General features: G+C 32.9%; 1 protein-coding gene across 1 annotated transcript; it reads left to right on the top strand.

Moving 5' to 3' along the window:
* The first annotated feature begins 7,987 nt into the window (after nucleotides 1-7,987).
* Nucleotides 7,988-14,288, top strand: LOC136231048 (mitochondrial import receptor subunit TOM20). The gene is made up of 6 exons (XM_066020293.1): nucleotides 7,988-8,189; nucleotides 8,376-8,454; nucleotides 8,997-9,166; nucleotides 9,270-9,317; nucleotides 10,277-10,366; nucleotides 13,927-14,288. The coding sequence occupies exons 1-6, from the start codon at nucleotides 8,091-8,093 to the stop codon at nucleotides 14,059-14,061; spliced, it is 621 nt and encodes a 206-aa protein (XP_065876365.1). The 5' UTR covers nucleotides 7,988-8,090; the 3' UTR covers nucleotides 14,062-14,288.
* The last annotated feature ends 4,450 nt before the right edge of the window (nucleotides 14,289-18,738 follow it).

Raw genomic sequence — 18,738 nt, 5'->3', positions numbered from 1 at the left:
TGTCTTTACGTGTTTCCGTTTATACCGAGTGGTTGATTAATTTAGGCAAAATGCATTGGGTGACAATTTGTGACACGATAAGACCTTTGTAAAAAGATAATCCAACCGACACGATCCATTTGACACTATTATCATACAGTATATAATCAATGTAGAATATACGGATAACATAACATTGTTATAACATAACCGAATTGCCATCCCTACTTAGGTCTTTGAACTTTCATTGTTTTATAATTGATTTTGGACATTAATTGGTCCTTTAGTATCAATTTCGTTGCGAATTAGTATGTTCTATATTCTGTCAAAGACGTGTGAATGTTAATTTGAGCTATTAACTTGAATTTTTTTTCCCTAAAAAAATTGAATACTATCAGTTCCGTTGTGAATTATGCTCTGAGGATTATTTTTAAGGGAATGTGGAGCAAGGTGGTTAAAACCAGATCAGTCAAAAACTCGGAATTATGCTCAAAGGATTATTTTTACGGGAATGTGGAGCACGGTGGTTAAAATTGGACCAGTAAAAAATCGGAAAAGATAAAAGGTTAAGGGTTAGAAGTTCAATTAAGATTTAACCGGATAATATATATTTAACCAGATAACATAATAAAATATTAATAAAAATTATATATTTTTTTAACGGGAAGCTAGCAACTGCTCCCGAAAACCAGGGAAAATTATTAGAAGGATCCGATTTTCTATGTCAAATAGAGGATCTCCCATACATATTGTGACACGTGTAATATGGACCCACAATTATTATAAGAGGTCCTACTATTTTAATTATTACGTGGGGTCACCATGCACGTGTCCAAATGTAAATTGAGGGTCCTCCGAGTGACATGAAGACCTGGTGCTTAATATAAGAACTCGAAAACTAGACCCCAAGTATATAAAAGAAAGAAAATAGAGTTAGTACAAGAGAAACAATCCAAATTAATGAAATAATAAAAATTATATTAATAATAATATTTTTTTAATACCAATTCGAGATATCATATTAATAAATTGGATATGATAAGTTAAAAATATAATAAAATTTAATGTATATAAATTGAAAAATATGAAATACATGTTATTTTAAACTAAATCATAATTATTACTATTAACATTAACATGTAATTTTTTTTTTTGTGAAGAAACTATTATTTTTCAAAAAAAGAGTAGAGTATATTCTTTTTATTCAACTTAAACTATTTACAATATTTGTTTAAATTTTATTTCGTATATATTTAAAATTTAAATATAAAAATAAAATTCAATATATCAAAAGTTTAAATTTTATTGAAATATGAAACAAATAATATTAAATAATATTTTAAATATTTAATTTATAATGTAATATATATTTACAATGGTGTTACTAATCATAAATTAAACATTGGTTTGGTGGTAAGTTGCATCTTTATAGAGAAAAGTCTAGGGTTTGAGTTATGTAGAGAAAAGTCTAGGGTTCAAACCTTGTAAAAATTTATATCATATATATAGGTAAATCGTATTCGAATGAGACCGCTTAACTACAACCGGGTCAAAAAATTTACAGTTACACCGATCAATTTTAAGCGATTTCGTTTGATTTGTAGAGATATAAAAAGTAACATCATCCGAATCCAAATGCTGACCGATTCAAATCGGTCTGTTCGGTTCTTACCATGGAGCATAATCACATAAAAAATGTTACATTTGAAAGTGGTTTATTAGCGGAAATTAAATGAGTGGCAACTACTTATACAAAAAATAAAAAGATTGAAACAACGTCTAATTTCAAATTTATAGTTCTATTGTTTAGATAAAATAACTGATTTTTCTTTCAAAGTAACGGTAAAGGATTCGAGCAATATAGAACTAAAATAATTTAATAAACTTAATAAACATTTTACATGTATAAATATCCAAATATTTTACGCATAATTAATAACCAATCTTTCTTTATCATTTTAAAAGATTATGATGTTAGTAAAATATTTTTATTTTAAGCCACTCCAAAAAGAATATTTTTATTTTAAAATATTTGCCATTTTAAAAAATCAATTGAACTTTAATAACTCTTCAAGTTAACAATATGCTAACAAACTCTTTAGAGAAGATAAAGTGAAATTGTATTCTTTCTTATTGAAAAGTAGAATTGTCACAATAGGTATTTATACAAAATATTCATAACAGCTGTACAAACTTACAGCTGTTAATTTCTGTTCTTCTACTAACTAATTCTAACAAGCTAGTACCCTTCATGACTCACGTGTTTTTATTTTATCACCCCCTCCTCACGTGAGAAACAGCTGCAGCATTCATGAAGTTATAGGTAAGAAAACCAAACCCATTTTCTTCAATGTAGGAGCCATTTGATTATAGGACAAGGGTTTAGTGAATATATCAGCAGGTTGATTTGCGGAAGAAACAAATAGTGATTAATCCTGTTTGCAAATGTTCTCGAACTATGTGGCAATCTATATCTAGATGCTTGGTTCTTTCATGGAATACTGGGTTCTCAGCAATATGTATAGCAGCCTTGTTATCGCAAAACAATGATATAGGCTTCTGTACTAAGACAGTTAAGTCTTTTAACAAAAAAGTTAGCCACTTCACCTCACAGACAGTTGTTGCCATGGCTCTATATTCTGCTTCAGCAGAAGATTTGCTTACGGTTGCTTGTTTTTTTGCCTTCCATGAAATTAAAGAATCCCCTAAAAAAATGCAGTAGCCTCCCACAGACTTTCTAGTTTGTTTGCATCTTGCCCAGTCAGCATCACTATATGCTGCTACCTTCATCCTGTCCTCTTGTGTCTGAAAATCATTTTTGCAAAATGCCTGAAGTTGTAACTCTGTTCGGGTAGGATAAAACAATCCCATTGTTGCAGTCCCTTTAAGGTACCTGAGGACATGGATAGCTGCCTCCATGTGTAATTGTGTTGGCTTTTGTAAAAATTGACTTAGTTGCTGAGTGATATAACACAAATCTGGTCTAGTAAAGCCCAAGTACAACAATTTCCCAATGATCCTTCTGTATTGATCACTATGTTTAAGATCAGGACTATCAGCTGTTAGATCTACTCCTGCTGGAAAAGGGCTTGCTGCAGCTGAAGCATCCTGCAAACCAGCTTCTTTGAGCATATCTCTAATATATTTATGCTGAGATAATATCAACCCCTGTGATGACCTAGTTAGCTCAATACCTAGGAAATACTTGGCAATTCCTAGATCCTTAATAGTAAAAATCTGATGTAATTGTTGTTTGATATTTGCAATTTGTTGAACTGAAGTTCCAGTCAATAAGATATCATCAACATAGACAACTAAGGCTATAAATTCTCCTCCTTGTGTCCTTGTGAACAAACAATAATCATGCACAGATCGTTCAAAATCCATTTTGATCAACACATTAGTGAATTCTTTATTCCATTGTCTCCCGGCCTGCTTAAGACCATACAGGGACTTCACCAACCTGCAAACTTGCCCTTCCTTAGCCTTAGTATAGCCTTCTGGTGGTGTCATATACAATTCTTCCTCAATGAAACCATGCAAATAAGCATTGTTCATATCCACTTGATAGATATCCCAAGCAAAATGAGATGCCAATGCTAAAAACAATCTCACTGTCACCACTTTATCGACTGGGGAAAAACTGTCATGATAGTCTATACCCCACTGCTGGTTGTATCCCTTGGCTACTAACCTGGCTTTATACTTATCCAGGCTACCATCGGCTTTATACTTTACCTTGAAAATCCATCTGGATGCAATAGGCTTCTTCCCTTTTGGTAAACTAGTTAATTCCCAAGTGCCATTGTTCTCCAATGCTTCTAATTCCATTTCCATAACTTTGACCCAATGTGAATTAGTACTAGCTGCTTGATATGTTGATGGTTCTGGAATACTAGTCAAATTGCTAAGAAAAGCATATTGTTGATTAGTATAGGTAGGTAAAATGGTTAATTGATTTTTGGCAGTAGTAGACACATAGTTAGTGACAAAGTCATGAGTCCATTTGGGTGCTTGATGAACTCTAGTTGATCTCCTAATTGGAGTTGGAGATGAAACCACAGGAGATGAATTAGAAGGATGAAATGTGTTTGATGTTTGATCACTTGAAATTTGAGTTTCACTGACTGCCATTGGGGATGTAACAGAAATTTCTGAATTTGGAACTTTTGGGAGTGAACTAGGAGAAGTAGGAGGACAACTAAAATTGTTTGACACAGGAACTGGAAAAACTGCAGGTAAAGGAGAATTTGATGTTTCTACAGTAGAAGGGCTAGGATTAGAGTAGAAAAACTGAGACTCAACAAAATGAACATCTCTAGATACACATATCTTGTGTGTATGAACATTATACAGTTTCCAACCCTTTTTCCCTGGGGAATGACCTAGATAAATGCATTTATGAGACCTATCATCAAATTTGCCTTTACTATTATGATTGACAACATAAGCAATGCATCCAAATACTCTCAACTTACTGTAATCAGGTTCGAGGCTATGCAGTAACTGATAGGGTGATTTCCAGCTCAAAACTACAGTGGGATGAACATTGATTAAAATTGTAGCCTGTAAAATTGCTTCTCCCCAAAACATGAGAGGCAGTCGTGCCTGTTTTAATAATGCTCTAGCTGTGACCAGCAGGCTTCTATGCCTTCTCTCAACAACTCCATTTTGTTGAGTGGTGTATGCACATGATCTATGATGAATGATTCCCAATCTGGAAAAGATAGACTGTGTCTGTTGTCCTGTAAATTCCATCCCATTGTCAGATCGCATAATCTTAACAATCGCACCAAATTGTGTTTGAACCATGAGCAAAAATTGCTCAATTAATCTAGGAACCTGATCCTTAGTTTTGAATAAGATGACCCATAGAGCCCTGGAAAAATCATCTACAATAGTTAAGAAAAATCTATCTCCAGTTAATGATACTTGACTATATGGCCCCCAACAATCCATGTGAACTAAATCAAATGGCTTTAATGATTTAGTAACACTAGTAGAAAAAGAATTCCTAACTTGTTTACTTCTTAAGCAAACATCACAATGAGCAAACTCATTTTTCAATTCATCAACTGAAGTAGAAATACAGCTAAGATGTTTCATTCTGTCACTTGACAAGTGACCCAATCTTTGATGCCAAATGTGTACATTTTGGGCATCTGAGTTCTTATTCCTGACAGAAAAACCACATAATTCTGTATTTACAATGGAAAATGGATTCCTGGAAGTATATTTGATCATTACAGCAGAAGTAAAAGAACTATCATCCAAAAAATACAGCCCATTCTGCATCATGCCCACAGCTATCACTTTCTCACAACTCAGGTCCTGCAAAATACAATACTCAGCAAAGAATCTGACTGTGATATTCTGATCCTGTAATAATTTGCTTACTGATAGCAAATTATACTGAAATTCAGGGACAAGTAGTACATTAAGCAATGTGAAACCAGAAGCAAAAACAATATTTCCCCTGCATGATACCTTTTTGACATCTCCTGTAGGTAGGTACACATTTCTAACTGCATTTAAATTCACTATATCTCTAAAGTTTCTTAAATCATAAGTCATATGAATTGTTGCTCCTGAATCTACAATCCAAGCAGTTTGAGAGATAAGAGAAGTACCTGCTACACTGAGTCCTGCAAAAGCAGTGAAATCCTGAGTCTTACTTGATTCTTGATGCATCTTGCCTTTTAAAGCTTTCTGAACCTCTTGTTGTACCAGAAACTGCATTTCAGATTTACTATTTTCTTCACCATCAGACCCTGATTCATCAAATGGAGACTGTTGATCTCTTGTTAAATGTGCCTGATGTTTAAAACCTGAACCTGAGCCAGATCCTTTTTTCCCTTTGAACCAATCTGGGTATCCAATGATTTTGAAACAACCACTTTTTTCATGTCCACCTTTTTTGCAATGTGTACAAAACTTATCCTCCTTGCTTACATTTTGTGATCCATTTTTCGTCAAAGGAGGCTTAGAATGATGTTTGCCATTATGTGATACATTGCCTGAATTTCCTGAAAATTTCTGACTGTTATATGAATTATGAATAGCATTTGTGGAAGCTGAAATAACATTTGCAAATTCATTATGTATTTCACTGCCTATATTGCGTTGTTTATCAATGCGTATGAGCATGGAGTAGGCTTTGTTTACAGATGGCAAAGGATCCATCAGTAAAATCTGATCTCTCACATGATCAAAATCAGGATGTAAACCAGATAGAAATTGCATCAGTTGTTCCTCCTGCAGTTGTTCTTGTGCATTTTTCCTGGATTCTCCACATGTATAACCAAAAATCGGTTTGATAATTGCATATTCATCCCATTTCCTCTTAATTTTGTTGAAAAATTCAACTAGAGTTAAACTTCCTTGAGTCATACTACAAATCTCTCTCCTTAACTGAAAAAGAAGAGGTTCATTACTCTCTCCATATCTCTGTTCTAACTCTTTCCATAGATCATAAGAGGAGGATGCAAATAAGAAAGCCTCAGCTAATTCTTTAGTTAATGCATTTATAATCCAAGAGAAAACAAGATCATCAGTGTCCTTCCATAGAATATAAGCATCCGAATCCTCATCTGCAGGTTTATCATTTTTAAGGATAAACTTCGTTTTTCTTTTTGCACTTAACGCAAGAAGCATCGATCTCTTCCAGGGAATGTAATTTCCTCCGCTCAATACAGTACTAACCAAAACTAAACTTGGATTATCATGATTATGTGTATTGAATTGAGATCGCATACCTCCGACATCGGTGAAATCAGAAGAATGCTCTGCATTTGGATTGCGATTTCGATTTGCTGTTGGATTCTGCATCGGTGAGTTGCGATTGCGATTACGATCGTGATTTTCACTTCTTTCACTTGATTCGCTTGAATCGGTATGAACTTCTGGATCTGTATCTCCAGAATTACGCACCGTGTCTGCGTATGACTTGTTCTTGTTCAATTTCCTTGGCGGCATTTTTTTTAGGGTTTAACAGGCAAAAACCTAATGGATCTACTATTATAGCTCTGATACCATCTTCAAGTTAACAATATGCTAACAAACTCTTTAGAGAAGATAAAGTGAAATTGTATTCTTTCTTATTGAAAAGTAGAATTGTCACAATAGGTATTTATACAAAATATTCATAACAGCTGTACAAACTTACAGCTGTTAATTTCTGTTCTTCTACTAACTAATTCTAACAAGCTAGTACCCTTCATGACTCACGTGTTTTTATTTTATCAATAACTTTTTCTAGATTTATCATTCATATTGATTACATTTCAAAAAAATATTATAGAAATGTTTGATAATTTTTTTATTACAGAAATGTTTTAATAAAATAAAATAATACTTCTTCAATAAAATAAAATAAAATAATACTATACATGTCAAAACCTTAAAAAAATAAAAAAAGGTAATTAATTTATTAGTCCCTATATTTTGATAAAACACACTGTTTAGTCCCTGTATTTTAAAAAACACATGGTAAGGTCCTAATCTTTTTCTCAGTGAACTGTTTAGTCCTTCCGTCTGTTTGTTAGATTTTTTTACCGTTTATGACTTCGGAAATGATTAAATTTCCCTTTACTATTTATTTTCAAACTTTAGAAGAGGAAATCCAATTTAAAACAAGAAGCTATTTGTATGGAGAACAAGAAAAAGAACAGATCCAATGCTTACGAATTTGAACGATTAAGAAGACAATCAAGAAGAAGAACACTCAAAATTGATTTCAGATGCATTAGAGTTTAAAAGAAAGGAAAATAAAGAAAAAGAATAACGCAAATCCAAATTGACTAACAAAATCTATATGAGAGTCTAACGGCAGGGACTAAAAAGTTCACCGAGAAAAACGTTAGGGACTAAACAGTTCATCGAGAAAAAGGTTAAGGACTTTATCATGTATTTTTGAAAATATAGAGACTAACAGTGTGTTTTGTCAAAATATAAGGACTAATAAATTAATTACCTTTTTATACACAGCAGCCTTGAGTTAACTACAAAGCACAGATACAAAGCAAGCAGCTTCCTCCAGCCGCTTTCTATCTCTCTTCTTTTATTTCGGTGTTTTACAAAACCCTAGCGTGCCAAACAGAGTCGAAACGAAAATGGAGTTCTCTCAAGACGACTTCAATCGGGTCATGATGTTCGAGCACACTCGAATAGCAGCAGAAGCTACCTACGCCCAGGATCCTCTCGATGCTGATGTATGCATTTCCAGTTTTTCACTATGTCACTAATGAATAGACACATACATTTGCTTTCAGGCTCGGCCTATTAACACTTATGTTTGAATTGGTAGTGGGATCGGTGTAATCATTTAGCTTTGTTTTTAGTAGGAAGTTTGATTTCAGAGTGAATTACTAGTGAATTTTTTTGCTTAAATCGTGCAGAACTTGACCAAGTGGGGCGCGTCGTTGATTGAATTATCACAACTACAGAGCGCTCCAGAAGCAAAAAAGATGTTAAACGGTATATTTACTTGTTGCAGTCGGAATTTAAGTTTGCTTATTTCTGGTTAATTTGTGTGTTTGTGTTTAGAGGTTGAAATTGGGTTAGTTTTATTAGACCTGTTAACTCGAAAATGACACTAATCATATTTTCACATGTCATCCTTAATAGACAGTAAAATTATATATGCTCTGTGAACACATTCCACGAACCAACACAATATAAGCAGATTCAGGGTTTGCTAAATAGATTTTGGGGCCTTTTGAAAGGTTAGAGATAACCTGCCAATATAAAAATGATAAATATATAGAATTTTACTATATCCTCATATATTTTTAAATGCCACCATTAGCAAAGCTAGTAAAACTACATGTGAGATGAGAGAAGGATACTAAAACGACATTAATTTAATTTGGTTGACATGATTGTGACAAAACCTTTTTGGGTTGGATTAGGATTGACTCATTTGCTACTAAGCCGATAATTGACATGATATGAACACGATCCACGCACACGACTTGCCACCCCTATTTGTGTTGATTGATTGGGCTTTAACTTGACAGATGGTATTTCGAAGTTGGAAGAGGCTCTGGCAATAAATCCTACCAAGGCGGAGACCTTATGGTATATAAGTAATGCAAATACCTCTTTTGCATTTCTAACTCCTGACATAGAAGAGGCAAAAGAATACTTTGATAAGGCAAGGGATTACATCCAACAAGCAGTTGACGAGGTAGTTCAATTAATTTTTCAAGATTTGAATTTAGAAACTTTATTTTTTGTAAGCAATTAGATTCTTAAAAGCTCACTATTGAAATTTGTTATTGTCAATGTAGGATCCTGATAATGAACTCTATCGCAAGTCTCTAGAAGTCACTATTAAGGTATGCATATTTGCTTGCAACCTTCTCCCATGCTTCAAATTTTTCTTGATTTGACGCCTGTGAATGATTAAGGGGCTGTTTGGTTGGTTTAGCTGTTGATTGCTGTTTACTGCTTGTTGTTAGTAGCTTATAGATATAAACTGATTTTCACTCCAAAATAGCTATGCATAGTTGTTTCTCAATCTAACCAAACACTTTATAAGGAGCTACAAAAAGGAGAATTAGCAGTCACTGAATTTGTTATATATTATTGCATTTGCTGTTGTTGGTAGCTTGTAGATATTAACTGATTTCCATCCCAAAATAGCTACTGAGTAGTTGTTTCTCAATCTAACCTAACACTTATAAGGAACTACAAAAAGGAGAACCAAATGGGCACTGATTTTGTTATGTGGTCTTGCATTTGCATCAATCGAAGCTTGAAAGTGGAAAACCTGTAATTTTTTTTATTCTATGAGCTTGTAGGAGCTATTTTATTTATTTTTGACTAGATTTCACGTTTTCAAATCGATTAATGATTTAATTTTTCTTGGATGGCAACTTTGCAACATTGGGTGTTGGTTCTTAAATGATTGATGGACATCTAGACTATTAAAGAAAAGTTAGTTGCTAAAACATCAATTTGATGCATTTGCTAAAAGTTAATTTGATGCATTACTTATCAAATTAATTGATGTGTTGATTTTAAATATTTCCATCTTCATTGAAGAGTTTTACTTTTGACAAATACTGATTGAAACTTGCCTTCCATGGAATTCAACTTGCATAAATGTAGACTGGGATAATGATATCAACGAACAATCATCGGAAACTATAGTATTTGACTTAGTGACAAATAGAATTCATTTCGTGGAGCAAGATTGCAACGTTTACTAAGGGAATGCTAGCTGAAACTTGTATGAAATATTGCCATTTCTTACTTGGAATAAATATTCATGTCTGGCCTTTAATCCTCTCAGGCACCAGACATGCATGTGGAGTTCCATAAATCTGGAATAAGTCAACAGGCCTTGGGTGAAGCAGCATCTTCTACTTCTTCAAATGCAAAGGTGAGAGTTTTGGGGATTTTTTTTCTTGGCACAAGCATGTGTTGTGTAGAGGTTTTCTGGCTTTCTATATATGTTAGAGACTTTTGGGACGAAAAAAGCAGTTACTTTTGTCACCGGAAGATATATAAGTATTTAAGGATAACATTGTTCTACTTTCAACATAAATTTTTATATGCGAGCTTCTAGACTCTTGTTACAGTAAATGGTGTTTTTCCAGTGTAGAACATTATTTTTTGGTGCTGGTAGGAAATAAAAGTGTTTTACTATTGCATTCAGTTGGGGGGTGATTTTCCTAAATGCCTTATTGTTTCTTGTGGATTTTTTTCAAACAAGGAACTTAAACCATATAAATGAGGCAAGTTTGAAACTTTCCCACTATTCAAGTGGAGGAATTCGGAATTCTTCATATTAAAGGAACTAAGTATTAAAATGTCTAGATGGGGCAAGTTTGAAAACATTGCCATTGTTCATGGGGAGGAATTCCCCAAATTAAAGGAGCTAAGTATTAAAATGTGAAAAATTTCATTACATTTAGCACATACTGTCTTCTGTATTTTGAACTTCTGGCTTGAAGTAATCTTCTTCTATCTTGTGTACTCATTGAAAAGTTTCCTGTGAATCAACCTGAAGCATGTTTTTTTTTTTTTTTTAGTTGTAACATTTATCTAGACTAGATGACTGCCTATGAATTTATATGCACCTATGTTAGGCTAGTACAAGTATGTCATCTTACCCATTTCTATCTATATTTGATCACAGATTGCAATTGCATTGATTTGTTTCAGAGTTGTGCTCTCTGGAGTCTCTACTTTATAGGGTTTTTTTTTTTTTTTTAATCTTCCATTACCCTTCTAGAACACATTAATATTATCATGACCCAAGTTACAAGAAAACAGAAACAGAGAAGCAAACTGAAGCGGAAATGGACACTGAGAAACAATATTTATAGGAAAAGGAAACGTGGGGGCATAGTTATTAAAGGCACGCCTATGGTGCACCAGGCGCAGGCCTTAGCGCAATGGCAGCCCCATGGCGAGGCGCAACCGCCATGGCGCGTGCCTGGTGCGCCATTTTGTGCCAAGAGGCAGTTGCCAAAGGCGCGCCTTGGCAGTTAGGGGCAGTTCTATTAAAAAAAAAAGTATTAAAAGAGAGAGATTATACGTTTATTGGAAGAGGAAGAGATTATACGTTTATTAGAAGAGGAAGAGATTATACATTTATTAGAAGAGGAAGAAACTCTTTGATTTGAAGAGGAAGAGACAGAGTCATTATAATTTATAAGAGGAAGAAGTTTAGTAGAAAGAAAACATATCAAACGGATTTTGCGAAAGCCCCTGTAGTTGTTCGAGATGAGGAGGAAGAAGAAACTGATTTTGTTGATGAGGATGAAGAGGGTCAGTTTCATGATCAAGAGTTTGATGATGCTTTAGATGAGGAGTGTGATAGTGATGATGAGGAGTGATGAATTTGGAGAGTTTTGATTAGGAGTAGCACTTAGGATTTAGTATTCAACTTATTCTAATATGGAGTTTATTTTGCATTTTAAAATTTATTTATGCTTAAGATATTTTCATGATTTAGTATTCATTGCATTTTTATGTTAGTTTTATAGTTTTGTAATTTTTATTTTTGTAAGTGTGCCTTGTCTCGCTATGGCGCGTGCCATTGCCATGCGCCAAGGCTCCAGGACCCCTTGCGCCATGCGCCTTTAATAACTATGTGTGGGGGAAATGTAAATTATATAAATACAAGGGTATATCTATAAATTTTCAAAATCACAAGGATGTATGCTTAATTTTTTTTATATGTACATTAAATAAATTAATTCAAGTGGCATAGTAGAGGGAAAAAAGTGATTTTTTTCATTTCGAAAGCTTATGTGATTAACATTGGTCTACTTCTGAAAATACACATCCTAAGAAAGGAGTTTCCAATTTTCTTAAACCACGGAAACATTACCTGAAACATTTCACAAGTTTCCGAGAGTTTCGGTTTCCAATACGTGAAACGCTTTAAAATCAATGTTTTCATGCAACATAGATCATGGCTATTATTATTAGACAGCATGTTTCTCAATTGAGTGTTAGTCGACTGTTGGGGTGTGTGTTCATATTTGTTTAAAAAAGAATGTGCCCCCATATTCTCAAAAACACACTGTACTGTTGGGGTGTGTTCATAGCTGATCAGTCTCTTGTAAATGCAAAATAATGGAGCATTTCCAATAATTTTAGTATTGAGGATTAAGGGTGCAACTGGTTTTTGTTTAAAGCATACAACTTGCCATGGTGCACTTTTTATTTGTTTTAAAGAAATTTGAAGCTATGCTGCACGGAAACCGTTTCACTGTTCTGTATCCATTTCGGGAATTGAAACTCATGGAAACTTGTATGAAACGTTTTGGGTCATGTTTCTACAATTTAAAAAAAATTGGAAAGTCATTTCTTAAAATTTGGTTACTCGTTTCCTAAGATGTAATGTGCTTTCCGAAGTGGATCAATGTTCTGCACGTGTTTATTAAATAACTAATATTTTCTAGATCACTTCTACCAGCTTTCAAAATAAAAATAAAAAATCTAATTTTTCCTTTTACGAGAAATTCTACACTGGACCGACCAATGAAAAAACGAGAAGCATACCACCTCATTGGAAAATGATTGGGTGTAAAGAAAGAAAACGTTTAATTGCCATGCTTCTATTGGTAAGGTCCAAGGATCGGGACCATAGTAGAATTTCTCTTCTTTTTATTATGTGAATTCTTTTTTCTTCATGTATTTTTATAAAAATAAATAAATGTTCATTCTTATAATTTTAAAAATTTACAGACATCCATATATTTTTATTATTTGCACGTTCCCCCCATGTTTCTGTTATTCGTATGATGCCTGAGGACCTTGCTGCTGTTGCTATTATCTAAGCTTCTGAAAATTTTGAGACTAACATCTCATTCATTGGCAGCCTGAATGTATATAAAGAAAGCAACATCTAGGTGACAGGGTGTCATAACAAGTTATCGTGTTATGTGATCTATATATTCTACATGATAGTATATGATATACATGTAACAAAATGATATTCGTGTCAAACGAATCGTGTTAAGCTGTTATGTGAGAAATCTGTTTCTGCGTTTTATTAGCTTTTAGCAGCGTTTTTGTTATTTGTCTTTTATGTAACAGTTTGGACACGTGCCAGCCAACTAGCAATTCCGTTTATGCTTTTCCCAATTGCGCAACGGTTATAAGTTGCCTGCTTGTATCGATTAGGTTTATGATTTGAATGATTAGTCTCCTCTCTTAGAATCTCTCTTCTTCTCCGTTTTCTGCAATTTCTTTCTATTGAGGCCTTTTACCAGGGAACATAAGCGGGTTGTCTCTATGAATCTTCTTGTTGTATCAGAAATTGACAATCTTAGCTTGTTAGGATCATTGTTAGCAAGTTAACCACATGGCATGAGGCGTCACCAATAATTTATAGAAATATGATATTTAAATTCTGTTTAAGTATTGGTAGAAACTTCATCCAAACTCTTAATCTCAACTTTTTCTTCTTAATTTGAATTTCAGGCTTCCAAGAAGAACAAAAAAAGCAGTGATCTCAAATACGACATTTGCGGGTGGATAATCCTTGCAGTTGGATTTATCGCATGGGTTGGAATGGCGAAATCGCATCTTCCTCCTCCTCCCCCTACTCCAAGATAAGCAATATAGTAAAAATATGAAGATGCTTTTTCTGAAAACTTCAACTATTAGATTAGGCAACTCCAATAGGAAAGACTTGCAGCAATTGGTTGAGTTATACATGTGGTATTAACTACATGTACATTTTCACATTTATGTTTACTTTTTGAAAATTTCAACTAGCATTTTTTGAGAGGCATATTTTGGTTGTTATTTTTGTGTAGTCAAAGTACTTTATTCTCTCTCTCTATTGTTTTCTTGATTTGGTTAGTGATATCTTGATACCGTGCTTCCTTTTTCAAAGGGATAAGGTAGAAAGTTAGTTGGGAGAAACACATATTTAGACTCTACGTATAAAGCCGTGTGACAGGAGGCAATTTTGCGTTAATTTGGTTCTATGTCTGTTCCATCTAAGTTCCACTACCATCCAAATGTTCGTGCTTCTCACGGGTTTATACGGAGAGTCTAAATCTGTTATCTACCAATAATCATATAGTTAAATTTATACCTTATGTGGCACAGACATGGTACTAACTTAACAGGAAATGGTTTTTGTTGGATCTGTCGTTAATGGAGTCTAAAATTTCTCTATCTGTAAAACGTTAGTGTTAACATTCTATGATTTTATACATAGAATCAAAATCCGTTCTTCAATAACTATAGTATTAAATTTATATCTTATCCTCACTGAAAGGGGTAAAAAGTTTCTATGGTCGTTAAAGTGCTGCGTACCGGTGGTACTAAAGTATTGTTTGATCCAATAAGGCCAGTAAAGTAGTAAATTTGTGTCAATAAAATCATTATGGATCACGTAGTAAATTTGTGTCAATAAAATCATTATGGTTTGATCCAATGATCTTGACTACCGAAAAGCTGATGTGGTTAACACAACCTCACAATATGTTTGATAAGTGTTGCCATGTGGCAATTAAAAATAAAAAACTTGGATCAATATGGGATACGTATTACGGGTTTTATTCTATTAATTGCCACGTATATGTGGCTGCCACGTGGCAACTCTATGTTAGATATATTATGATGTGTTGAGATGGTAGAGTTCAACTATGGGGCAGAAAATCTGTTGTCCCTATTTTTGTGTCTCATTCTATGTCCCTCTCGCAAAAAAATGTTCATTTTTATTGTGTGGATCCCCTTGTTCACAAAATATATTATTTTAATTAAGTGAGAATCACTTTTTGTGAGAGTGACATGGGAGGAGACACTGAAATGGAGACATTAGATTTTCTCCCATTATATTGAGATAAATTTACTATTTTAACTGACTTTATTGTATAAAAAACTACTTAAAGCCCATACTTTACTAGGGATTATAGAAACTTTTTACCCCATTAAAAGGGGGAAAACGTTTGGCAAAGAAGGTTAGTTGGTGGTCTCATGTCATTTGAATGATTCGAGACTCAGACAATAAGCTGGCATAAGTACAATGTTTACAAATATAAATCATGCAATGTGTGTCCGTTTCACACAGAATTTTGATGTTTACACAGTGGTTCAGCTCTAATCCAACCATGGTTTAATCAGTTTCAACCATGGTTTGCTTCCCTCCTTTAGTTACTGCTTACCATCTTCCTATAATAACTCTGCTAATTGTTTCATTTTCAAATAAAAATTACTTCAAATGGCTATACCATGGAATAGAGGTCATAAAGTAGGCGAAGAAGCTGAACCTAAATGGACTGGAGTCAGCGCAATATATATAGCTACTCAAAATGGTAAGCTTTAGCTAAAGTTCAAGTATTATATCTCTTAACCTTTAGGGGGCGTTTGGTTCGGGTTCGGGGTCTTTAGGAATGGGAATAAGTGGGTTTCCCTTTTTGTTCTTGTTTGTTTAAAAAAAAAACTCATTCCTTTACCCATTTTAGATTATGCGTTTACCCCACTTTAGGTTACCCCAGGCCTTGTAGGGAATTGGATTCTCTTAACATCATTCCCTTTTCTAAACATATCCAAAATTAATGCTTATTCATTTCCTTCCCTTTAGTTTCCCTTTCTTGATTCCTTTTCCCTTACCCTTTGTGAACCAAACGCCCCCTTATTATTTTGAAAGGGATAAGGTATATGTTTAGTCTTACGGTGGTTATTGGGGAGATCAGATTTAATTTCTACGTACAAAATAATGTAATTTTAAACCTAATTTTACTAGGCGGTGTAATTTCAAGTCTCATTGACAAAAACGTTTTTTTCATTTGCAGTTTTATGTTCTGACATCTTCCAATAAAACTTGAAATTACACAATCCGGTAAATATTAGGCTTAAGATTGTACAATTTTGTATGTGAAGGTTGAATTGGTTCTCTCAAATAATCATATGGCTAAATTTGTAGGTTAATCCCGAATTTTTCTAAATAAGAATTCTTATATATTTAGAATCTTTGTATATCTGAAGGGGTGATTAAATTAAATAAGGCCAATTAAGAATTTTGCAATAAAAAAGAGAATTAAAGAAGTTTGGTGTTCTTATACGAGTTATCGTTGAGCTTCAAAGATAATGCGACTCAAAGAATAAAGAAAATCAAGGATTTTCTTGTGAAGACAGGAAATCCTATTTGCATACTTGTAACCCACAGGTCCCAGGATCGAAACGTGACTCTAGTACCAATTTTTACCATAACAAATTAGTATTAGAGCCAAGTTTCGATTCTTGGAATTGTGGGTTATCAGTTTGCAAATAAGATCTTTTGCCATGTCTTTTTACAAGAAAATTGTTGTTTTTACTATTTTTAAAAACGTCTATCTTGAAGTTCAATGATGATTTGGAAGAGATTTCCCAACTCTCTTAATTTTTCTTAATGGAAAATTCTTAATTAATTTTATTTAATATGTTTCTACTCTTTAAATAGACAAGATTCTAAATAGATACAAATTTTTATTTAGAAAAACTCCTAATTAGTAAAAATCCTAAATAATGAGACTCATAAATAACTGAATATTAAATAAGCAAACTTAGGCCTTGTTTGATAAGCCACTTAATGGCTTAAATTAAAATATTAAACACTTATTTATTTTAAGTGCGTTTGATAACAATTATTTTTCCACCACTTAAATTAATAAATTAAGTTAAAAAGCACTTATTTTGGTAAGTCAAAATATTTGAGTTAACATTTTAAGTTAAACATTATCAACTAATATTTTTATAATAATTATATCACTCAATATTTTCAGCACTTAAAATTCAGTACTTATTTTTTCAGCACTTAATTTTCAGTTTTATCAAACAGCACCTTACTAAATAATTTAAAACATTAAATTAATTAAAATCCTCAATTTTAGCTAAAACATCTAAATCCTTGTCGCAATATTTAATATCGAACAGTTTTACCTTGAAACCTCCAATAATATCTCATTGAAGCTTCTGTTCAGTAACGTTTCTACGTTCCGTGTCGTTTCAATTTCATTTCAATTATTTAGTCATGTTTTGAAAATTATATTTTAAAAATAACGTTTTTAGCTAGATATTAAAGTAGAATTTCAATTTCTTCATGTTGATTGCAGATATATATATATATATATATATATATATATATATATATATATATATATATATATATATATATATATATATATTTTTGGGAATGATTGCAGATATATTATAATCTCTAACAAAAGTCTTTTGCTTTTTGTTTAACTATAGCTACCATATATTTAAACTAATTTACAAGGGTAAATCAGTTATTTTACTGGTGTTTAACTGGCTGAATTTTACCACATTCTACAATATTTTTTGGAGTATATGCTTACTTAGATATAAGAATATATATACAGGGGCGGAGCCAGCCCAGGGCTCGGGGGGCTGTCACTGGCTCCGCCCTTGAGTACGGGTTATTTTCTCCCTTGGAGCCCCCTCTAAAATTAATATATATTGACTCTATGTAGAATTATTTTAATGTTTAAAGGTAGATGAGACGGTTAAAGAAGACCTCTTCTATTTTAGAGGTCCTAGGTTCAACTCTCTCTAATCTCATTTTATTTTAGAAATTTTTATTTATTTTAACTTTATTTTTCAATAATTATAAAAACATGCTACCATTATTAATTAATTTAAATGGACTCTTTACCACTAAAAAAATTAATTTCTTATTTTTGAAATTCAAATAACTTAGTTTCAATAATTATAACATTTTTACAGTTTTAACGCGTTGGAGGCTAAAATTTTTTTACCTAGCCCTAATGGGCTGGACTTTGAACATTTATTCTCAACCGCACGACTAACATTAGCCCCCCAAATCTAAATTCCTGACTCCGCTACTATATATATATATATATATATATACATATATATATATATGTGGGAAAATTACAAAATTTAGTCAAATTTGGTCAAATTCTAAAATTACCAATTAACTACGTCACATTTACAAATTAATTCAATAATATTTAAAAATAAAATTTTAGGTTTTTTTTTGGTACAATTGAAATACAAATAATATAAAATATAAATAAAATTATAATTTTTATTTAAATATAGATTTGGTTCGGTTTTTGGTTAAACCGATTTTTTTTTTTCGGAATAATTGAACCGATAACCAAATATCAAATAACTGAATAAAACAAGAATTTTGGTTCAGTTGTCGGTTTGTTCATCGGTTTTTGCTCAACCTACCTGAATCCGTCCCAGCATTAATGGTTTCCACCCTAGTCTCCACTGGAATTCAATTTATGTGGATGACAAAGGCAACTT

The sequence above is a fragment of the Euphorbia lathyris genome, chromosome 5 (assembly GCF_963576675.1).
Source record: "Euphorbia lathyris chromosome 5, ddEupLath1.1, whole genome shotgun sequence".
In the NCBI taxonomy this organism is placed as follows: domain Eukaryota; kingdom Viridiplantae; phylum Streptophyta; class Magnoliopsida; order Malpighiales; family Euphorbiaceae; genus Euphorbia; species Euphorbia lathyris.
This window is presented reverse-complemented; position numbering and strand designations above follow the sequence as displayed.

Bases quoted from the DNA above. Each gene is read 5' to 3' on its own strand.
- LOC136231048 (XM_066020293.1), top strand. From the start codon at position 8,091: ATGGAGTTCTCTCAAGACGACTTCAATCGGGTCATGATGTTCGAGCAC. The intron at 8,190-8,375 runs GTATGCATTTCC...TAAATCGTGCAG, and splicing joins AGGATCCTCTCGATGCTGAT to AACTTGACCAAGTGGGGCGC. The intron at 8,455-8,996 runs GTATATTTACTT...TTAACTTGACAG, and splicing joins AGCAAAAAAGATGTTAAACG to ATGGTATTTCGAAGTTGGAA.